At 44.8% G+C, this 9966-nt stretch overlaps 1 protein-coding gene across 1 annotated transcript; it reads right to left on the reverse strand.

Annotated features, from left to right (window-relative positions):
• Positions 1-7233: 7233 nt before the first annotated feature.
• slc52a3-1 (solute carrier family 52 member 3-1) lies at positions 7234-9966 on the reverse strand (the record flags this gene model as incomplete). Its single annotated transcript, XM_080496922.1, has 3 exons — positions 7234-7449; positions 7698-7821; positions 8975-9966. 3 exons carry the CDS (start codon positions 9964-9966, stop codon positions 7234-7236), a joined length of 1332 nt encoding a protein of 443 aa, XP_080353048.1.

Below are 9966 nucleotides of genomic sequence, written 5' to 3' on the forward strand. Positions count from 1 at the left end.
GCTGATCCAACCTGCATCCATAAGTTGGGCTGAACACATTGCATAAGGTCAAAGTTGGATTGGAACAGTCTGCGTCAGCAAGGGAGCATATTGTTGGTTCAGTTGTTTCTCCACTACTATTTATCACAATTGTGGAAACTCTGTACCGAGTGCGAATATGATCTAATATGGGACAAATATTGGTCGTCTTATTTATCTTTTCAGTCTATATTTTAATTTCCACTTTTTTTTTTTTTTTTTTTTTTTTTTACAACAAAAACATTTGATGGTGGTTCCAACAGACATCAGGGAGAAGCACAAGCTACAGGCTGGACAGACGACGAGTGCATCACAGGGCGAAGGCTGAAAGACAATTGTTCCCCTAAAAATACACTCAGCCATGGTAAATTCATATTGACACCAGCGAACATGTAATGTCTTTGGATTGTTGGAAAAACTAAAGATAAATCACACAAGCACAGGGAGAACATGCAAACATGGTTGAACCTTCCTGGTGTGAGGTAGTCTGCAACTTATAGAATATTACATCTACTACAATTCATATAATGCTCTAACCTATCAGCATTGCTGGGATCACACACAATCACATACATTATACATACAAAACTCCATTAAACTCTGCAGAGTATGACTCTTGAGCCACACAGAATGATTCTTTTTTTTAGCTTCATGTTTTACTGCCTGGTTCTTGTTTGGGTTCAGATTGAACAGGAAACTCCTGTAAGCTGCAGTCCTGTGAATGTAATAGCCAGCTAATCCTCTGGGAGGTGTTGTACAGTGGTGTATGGTGAACATGGCCGCTCACCAGAGATGGTGGTTTGTCCAAGCATCAGGGCCTTTCTTTGTGGAATTTGCACGTTGCCCCTGTGTGTGCATGAGTTTATATGAAGCTATTTTACTTTAAATTGCCTTTAGGTGTTAATGTGTGTACGGACAAGCGAGTTCATCAGGTGGCCACGACAGGATTCAGTGCGTTGCCACAAGGTCACAATATGCCAACATTATGTCAACAGATACTTTCCTGTGCACCCAAGTGGCCACATTTACACAGTTAAATCAATACACATAGTTGTGGTAAATGTATTATACATTTCTATTTCTTTTGTCAATAATGCTAAATGTCATCTTCAAAACACAAAATTGCCAGTTCCAGCAGTTCAACATGTTTATTCAGTTTGTCAGCTATTATTGTGTGCAGAACTGTGAGATTCTCACAGGTTTAAGTGCAAATTCTTGTGATAAAGAACTCTCCTATTTTCCCTTATTTTCCACGACAAGATACAAAGCTTTCCCCCCTCAAATGTGTTTTCTTGCCAGTATTTAGAAACACGATTTGTGTTTGTCTCAATCCAAAGACAGAATTGTTTGTGGTATTTTGGCTGCAGCAACTTGAACGGAACAGACAAATGGTTCAATAGTAATCGCATTTTACTCAGAGGAAAGCAAACAACAAGGCTATAACACACACAGACATGGACTTTACCCACTAAAAGCTCGACTGACGTGTTGAAATACAATCTCCACCTGGCTGTGAGCGATCCCATGTCATGTTTCCCCACAGTGCCGCTGTGGCGTTGCTCACACGAGCTCCCACTACCCCTGATTCTAACATCAACCAACAGGGTCTCCCCTTGATCCCCTCTCCTCTCCTTTTGCTTTGGTAAACACGATAATAGCAGCGCTGTGTTCGTGTGGGCTCCATGTTAACACTGTGGCTGTCAAAGGCCATCATGCCCCTTCAAAGGATGATGGCTCTCTAAAGTGGGCTCTCTCAGTAGCAGCCATTTTCCACTTGACTGGCCCCACACACGAAGGGGGACTGGTAGACCCTAGCAGCTGGGCCAGACTGGTCACTGGGGGTGGGGGGAAGGAGATGAATGGGTGGGATATTCGGGGGGGGGGGGGGGGGGGGCTAATAACAAGAGCAGGGTGTCTATATGTATCAAGAGACGTGTTTGGTGTTTTGTCCTAAAATGTACCATTTATCCTGCAAGGCCCTTCTAATGCTCTCACTGCACAGGTGTGTTTACACACTTGGGCTGACCCGCACGTTGCGACTTTCCATCAAACGCCCGACTTATATCTGCAGTCACTGGCGCCAAGATGAAGGTTTATTTTGCATAAAACCTGCAAAATGTCTCACACTTCTTGATGAAACGCAGACTGCCAGTGCCTCATCAGGAATGGTGAACCGAAGCCCAGTGAGATGTTATGATATGAATGATAATTTGGAGAGTGTGTTTGCTCGGGCCGTGTGGGCTTTGTGTCAACACTCCGGGTCCAGTCAGGTCTCACTCGGGACGGAGAGACTGGGATGCATTTTCATAAATCATTTCTTGACACCAAATCAAGGTTATGCGCTTGGCAGTCTGTAGCCTGTAAATTGCCTTTGCATTGACAATGCAAAGGAGCTCCTCCGGGATTTAAGTATTTCGGTAGCTGTTTATGGCTGGAAAATTAGAGTGACCTTTTCTCAGACTGTGATGATGCCGCTTTCAATATAAAGTACTCCTCAGTGGGAAAAAATACCTTATCGTACACTCAAAACATGAACCGTATATTTATCATATAATTGCATTGGAGACAATCTCGCTTTTGTTGCACGTGCATGATGCACCAGCTCAGAACTACACACAGTGTGGAGGTAATAATTAGCTCACTACAGCAGGGTAACAAGTTTGCACCCCCGTCCTGCTGTGCAGCTCTGTAATTGGTCCCCTCATGTGGCACAGTCGGGCCCCAGAACAAAGGGTTCCCAGAGGGGGAATCTATGCTGACCCATGCTGAACCCCCCACAACAATGACAGGCAGGAAGCATTTACATATGCTGACAGACTTGTCTCTTCCTAGGGTGGAGTGCTAGGCACTTCATTAAAGCAACATCAATACCTGCTGATAGAATGCGAGGAGTGGGCCCGGGCGCGTCACTGTCTGCTCCGAGACACTATAGTGAAATGACATAGGGCTGTCACATCCAATTTCAAATAAATGGACAGCATTTATTAAGCAGAGTGTGTGTGGAAATTGATGGGCGAGAGGCTCTGAGATGCTGTCTGAAACGTGCCCGTCTGCAGGCGTCAGCAATCGGTTTACCCACAAGCTGTTCACCTGAACATCAGCTGCCAAAATCTGCGGGCCCGCCGGGTGCAGCTGAGCAAAATTTCACTCTCTGCGGGCATTGTTTCTCATTTCTGACGTGAAAAGAGGCGGGAATAATTTACCTTCTTTTTGTGTGGTCTCGCTTATGCATCTCTGCTGTCAGAGGCTAACGCACTGTTCAGTGAACCCTGCCTTCATGCCTCAGAGCAAGACGATCGCGCAAAGTCAGACACAGGTGACTTATCTGTCGATTCAGCAGCCACGCCGCAGGAGTGCAGGTGGGTTCATTCATTCATTGCATCACGGTGCTGTGAATTCATTCTCTTATCCAGTTAAAGGAAGGGTAAACCCTCCTTCCATTTGACACGCTGCTCATTTAGTTGAGAGGCACGGTGGCTGACGAGAGGGAGGGGAGTGGAGGGGGAGCTATGGGTGATTGGGGGGTTGAGGAGGGGGACTCTTCGGGAGGTGCCGACCTGAGCAGATGGACTTCTCAGTGCCGTAGTAAGTGGAGTCTTCACATGGCAAAGGAGAATGCAGGATCTCACAGGACCGGGACACAGAATCCAGGTGGCCACTGCCCCTCCTGACCAGCTGGAGGAGCGATGGGACCATCTGACACTCGCAGGAAAATGATACACTTTTCTTTGCTGCTTTGTTTTGTCCCGACACAAAAGCCCAGAGCCAATCAAGGAATTTAGCTAATGAAGCGTGGAGAAAATCCTTTTGATTACATACAAGCATTCAAGGTCATGTTCGCACTGAAAGAGCGGCATTTACATGCAGTGATTCAGGTGAACACTCTGTACTGTATGACCGTGACTGGAGTTTGTTTTCAAGGCAAAAAAAAAAAAAACCCAAAACAAATCTGCCGTATTGTTTGAGGTGATTAAGATTTCATACAAACCGATCTTTCAGAGCTGCATCAGCACCCGACTGCAGCGAGTTCTGCTCGGCTCACACGTCCTGCAATGTAGATTCAGCAAATCCAAGTGAGAAAGTCCCATCTGTGCTTCTCCTCCACTGATCTGGGGCCCTGGAGGCTACATAGGGCTAATTGTAGCCCCATTTTCCCTTCCTTATCTTTTTGTTTTTACTCAGTGTTGGGGTCAGGGAAACTCCCAAGTGACCAGCGGCAGGAGCAACAGCCATCGGCCCCCGCTGAGCATCAGTAATTAGAGCCCTCTTACTCCTCCTCGTGCTTCCCCTGCAGACCCGGCCGGGGAACCTCTCGCTCTCCTTCTGAAGGGCACTGGGGGCAGAGAGGTGGAACAGCTGCTGACGGGAAAACCACTCTCTTGTTCCTATGGATGACCAGCGTCCCTCCATCCTCCTCACAAGATGTGCAGCAGCATGTTTGATCGGGATGATTAGGGCCGGGTCCAGACGCATTGTGGGATTTTTGCATGTCTACGTTCTCACGGTGGTTTATCTGGTCTTATCTCACTTTCTTTTTTTTTTTTCCCCCCGTCATGGCGAGTTCATGTTTCATACTGGGAGAACATTTTTACATAATGTTACACTCACACAATGCAACTCATAAGGAGACATTAACGTTGGTGGACAGTTACAGCTTGTAATGAATTCAACCATCTGTGAAGCTTATAGTGATATAGTTTCTTTAGAAATGGAATCACTTGACTTCAGAATTGTCTTCTTAAGTAGTATATGACAATGCAACACAGCCATGTTAAAACTCCTAATAAGGTAAATAAGGTAATGTGCCATTTAAAAACCACACTACAGTAAGTGATGTGTTAAAATAAATGCACACTTTGTGCAAAAAAAATTGGCCCTGGTGATTTTAAGACCTGGTTTTTACTGATGTATTGAATGTGTCGGTCCAGGTTCACCTCTTTAGATCAGAGATGGTAAACTGATGATTGAGTGAGCTGAAAAAATTCATCATTGCATCTGAGCCAAATTGTGCTTGAGCACGTCTACCACAATGAGCATTATTGTCATTAATGTAATGAACTAATTTTATGTCTCTCATTTAAATCAATATCGATGCATTTGACGTTGTTCCTTGAAATAAACTGTAATCTTTGGAGTTTTAATCCATTTTAATTAATTCCTCCTTTCTATGTGCCTAAAATGGCCTTTACTTGTAAAACTAGCATTTGATTAGGTTTTGGAAATTGGTTCAAGGGTTGCACAGTTTGGGAACGAGGGCCGCATGTTGACAGTTGCCTATGTCTGTTTTAGATCAATGGTTTCCAATCTTACGGGTCAGACACCATCAGTGGGTCACGAGATAAATCTGAAAGAGCAAGATAAGATGATTTATTCAGGAAGAAAAGAAACCAAAGCTTTTTTTTGTTCTTAACAATAAATTTTTTTGTGTTCATTTTACCTCTAAAGACCTCGAACAAATATTACATTTTATTTCTCTAAAACAAACCACCCAGAACCATGTACTGATCTTTTATAGAGCAAAATAAATGAGATTTGCTGGTTGTATACATGTTTTATTGGAAAAGCTAACAATATATTGAAATGTTGGCTGTTAGTGTAGTAGTATGTGAAATAAATGTTATGTAAAAATGGCATGGTTTTAGAAAATAGACAAAAGATTGTATCTAAAGTCCTGAGCACTGTTGCCTAAGTATCAATCTTTTTTTCCCCACACCCTGTACAGCTAATGATAACTGTGAATCATAACAGCTGCCATTATCCACATGTTCAGCTTGAACTGAACTATTTAGTCTCACATCTACTGCAGGACTTATGTTGTTTGCAGTGTTGTTGGGTTTTTTTTTCATGACGTTCCATTCCTTGTCCCTGAGCTGGAGCTGTTGATACAACACAACATGAAGCTGTGCGCATCCCGACAGTCTCTCCATCATACTCACAGTAATAAAATGCACCGACAACCTGTTTTTATTAGTTCATAATTTTATACATGAATGATTTTTAAAAGAGAAAACAGCTCGTATAATAGGTGCATAAATACCAGCCCTTGATCTTCAGCTTACAGGTGAGGAATCTATTTCAACCTCTTTATTTGTTCGAGTGCGCAGTATAACTGTAGCCATGATTTGTGGAGGAGTGGACGTGGTCTGTGGATTGGTGGGCTTTAAAAGAGTGCTTCTGACCTCTAGTGGCCACACAAGCTGACAGTTTAAGGACTGCTGCAGTGCAATTTTCTGCAAGAAATTAAAAAAAAAGAAGCAATAACTTGACTGCACGGCCCACTTTGAACATTCATTCATAAATCCACAACATCATCCAGAGCAGAGTGCGAGGTGCTGGTGGAGCCCACTGGAGTCCACAGTGGACACGCTCTGGATAGGTGGCCAGTCAGTCCATAACGCCGCACCCAAAGAAAGACCGAGCGACAATGTCTCTTGCATTGTGGGATGAAGTCAGAGTACCTGGAGATGCAACCTCCACAATCAGTTTTACTAGTTTGCCACTTTCCTTACCAGGGTTTATTTATTAAATGTAAACAATTCATCTAAAATCTGAATAAATCATAAACAAAGTTGTGTGCAAACATGGCATGAAAATCGCAATCCTACAAATAAAAAAAAAAGCCACCTAATTGTTCTTTGGAGCTTCCTGATACAAATATTTTCATATAAGGAAGAACTTTATGATACACTCAGTTGGACTGGTCCGCTTACTTGTTTACAAACCCCCACACAGTACAATGTGCATGGAAGATTAAAACTGATCCTCATCACAGCGTCTCAGTGGAGGTTGCAGTGACTCAGACCATCAGGCCTTGGACAGAACTGATATTCTGGAGTTTTGTTTGCGCTATGAAGGACCTGTTGTAAGTAAGTAAAGATTATTTATAAAGCCCTTTTCACAGATATGCTGTACGTAAAATGGGAGCGCTTGTGCTTTTTTGTTGGCTACACTGATGTTCTGATTGGTCATCAACAAAGTGTTTTGATATTTGCACTCATCTTAATGGTACAACAGTGTGCTTAGTGGGAAAATACTATAAGTGCTGGTTGTTTGATCTGTTTTATGCCAGCATTTGCTGGCTCCTCATGACGTGCTGCACATCGGAGTAATAATAGCCTACTTATCGCAGTCTCGGGAACAAATTAAATGAGAATGAGTCTCAAAATGTCTATCAGTGCATTCAGTTCCTGCTCAGCGCCGCGGTGCGCAGAGCGATCACCACAGAGGACACTCCGTGTTGCAGAAGTCTCCGGACTGAAACAGCCGGTAGATGTTCACCAGTGGGAACATGGTGATGGAGCCCACGAGTGAGCCCATCTGTGCAGCAGCCCCGCACCAGACCAAGGCGCTGTGGCTCCGGTCTCTCAGGATGACCCCCACCATCACCTTGACGTATGACAGTGTTCCGGTGAAAAGGAGCCAGGAGAGCACCTGTACATGGAAAACAACAGAGCGGACTCATCTGAATGAAAATCTATGAAGCCTTCAACATCACTGATTGTCTGTAAGTCAAACCACATTAAAATTATGTCACTTAACTAAGTAACGACGGTGAGCCGAGTTCAGAGCTCCAAACATTTGATCTTTGCCGCCGGCATTTCCCCGATAAGGTCACGGAGAAACACTCGCTCTTTCAAGGTGAAACGATTCTTACAAAATAACGCCCGTGTTTCACTCACAATGATCGCCTCTCCCGCGGCAGAGCCCTGCAGCAGAGGACACGGACTCATCGCTGCCATGGCCATGTTATAGCTGCCAAATCCTGTCCCCAGCACCGCCAGCAAGCCCAGAAAGACCAGTGACCTGAACGCAAAAAAAGGTGTGTCATCAGCTGTCATTTTCCCGTTTCCAGGAAAACCCTTGTAAACAGACAGAGCCCATTAAATGGGTGAGAAATGTAGTTTCCAACGAACAAGAGTGGAAAACAAACCAAAGCTTCCTTTCCCACTCATCTCAGCTGCGCCACAGCAGCTGCAACCATTTCTGTTTTTATTCATTTTGAGAGGTCCCATTCATATTTACCAGCACTCCAGCTGTCTCTATTGAAGACGTATCTGAGATAACTGCAGCCACTCGTGTCAGAGCTGTGACGTATTACCTGATGTGTGTTCTTAAGTGTGTGCCTTTTGAAAATAAATATGTATTTTAATCAGATCTACCAATAATGGTGTATTAAAGTGTATTGAATGTCAAGTATTTTACAATCAGCAGGACCAACATCGTTTGACATGTTTGTCGACATATTTTTTCAGTGTTTACAATATCTAACGATCACAGCCTAAAAATACTTTTTTAAGGAGGGAAATGGTTAATTTGTCTTATTATATGATAGGAAATGAGACGAGTGACTTAAAGTGCTCTGAGGTGACTTTCACTTCCAAGTGTGCCTTTTGGTTCTTGTCATTTATTTCATGGTCATTGCAGTCAAAATGAGTTTATTCAGTAGCTAATTTTCAAAAATATATTAGGCAAACTGTGAATTTACAAAATTAAACTCTTTTTGAAACTGCATATAACAGAAAACCAGCAAATGCTCAATCAGCTTTGGAACAAAGGCTTTGCTTCATAGATAGATGCTTCATAGCTTGCATAGACTGCAGGTATACGCGTCTCACTAACATAATGAAATCAGTATAAACAGAGGAGAAAAAAAAATCTGAGCATTTAAAGCCAAATGCCATGGTAATTTGATGATTTCACCTTCTAAAGATGGATTTGTTTCAGTGTAAACCTCAGCTTTGAAGGGATGGCAAGTGATATGCTTAACTGAGGTACAATGCTACTCTTAAGTTTGAACGACAGAAAACGCCTGAACCAGGGAGTCATCCAGACCGTGAAACACCTGCAGGAGTCTCTTACCAGGGAGTCATGGTGTCTCTCGTTCTTGAGATAAGAACGACTGAAGAATTTTAGCTCAGTTAAGCATATCACTTGCCGTCCCTTCAGCTTCACTCACCTGTTCTGGAAGAACATTGCTATCGTGCAGGCCACTGGGTTGGCCACTGATGCCAGAGCTGCAGACAGGTGATAGGCCAGGTTCCCGTACGGCATGCAGGAGTACGTTTGCACGGAGGGCAGCAAGCCATTGGTGGCTCCATTAACCCACACCACCAGGAAGTAGATGAAGCTCAGCTGGTACACTGAGTGTTTGGCCTGCACGGGCCTGCTCTGTGCTGCTTCTCCTCCGTGGCTTTTCTCACGCCCATGATTGGTCTCCACTCCCGGGTTCTCCAGGCCAGAGCTGACGGACGGCACGGTGTCTGTGACAAGGTTCTCGGTGGAGAGCTCATATGTCCGCGGGAGCCTGTTCAGTGCAATGAACGCAGCCAGGCTTATGCACATCATGGCTGCCAGGAAGAAGAAAAACACCCCTGTGGAAAAGTTCGGAGGAAGATACTCAGTTTGCAAATACCACGAGTTCCCGTCGGTGAGGTTCGCGGAGGCGTTGACACATTTGGCCATGCCCACGCCTTGCGCCAGCGCCACCACGCCGGGAATGAACCCGCTCAGCCCTTCCCCGATGAAATACGTGGTGATGTATTTCGCCGGGAGCTGCATCATGAAGGGCAGGAAGGTGACTGAAGAAGTGCAGTCTACCAGGGAGAGGAAGAATGTGAGGATGAAGAAGGCCGTACTGTGCAGCGCACCCGCCACAATGGTGGTCTCCCGCCAGAAGAAGGCGAGCAGAATGCAGGCAAGGACCCCAATGGAGAGGATACAGTATATGACGACAGACTCTTTGAGGCGACCCGGGTAGAGCTTGTGCATGAGCGTGACCAGCAGAGGTCCCAGGTTAGCCAGCTGGATGATGACTGTCAGGTAGGAAGGGAGGTCCCAGCCCTCCGGGAGAGTGTTGACAATGAGCGGCAGCTCCACCCACAGACCGTTCACCGCCACCCAGGAGCCCAGGCCAAAGGCGCACGCCAACACGTGGATGAGCAGAGTCAT

Source organism: Blennius ocellaris (assembly GCF_963422515.1).
Source record: "Blennius ocellaris genome assembly, chromosome: 5".
NCBI lineage: Eukaryota > Metazoa > Chordata > Actinopteri > Blenniiformes > Blenniidae > Blennius > Blennius ocellaris.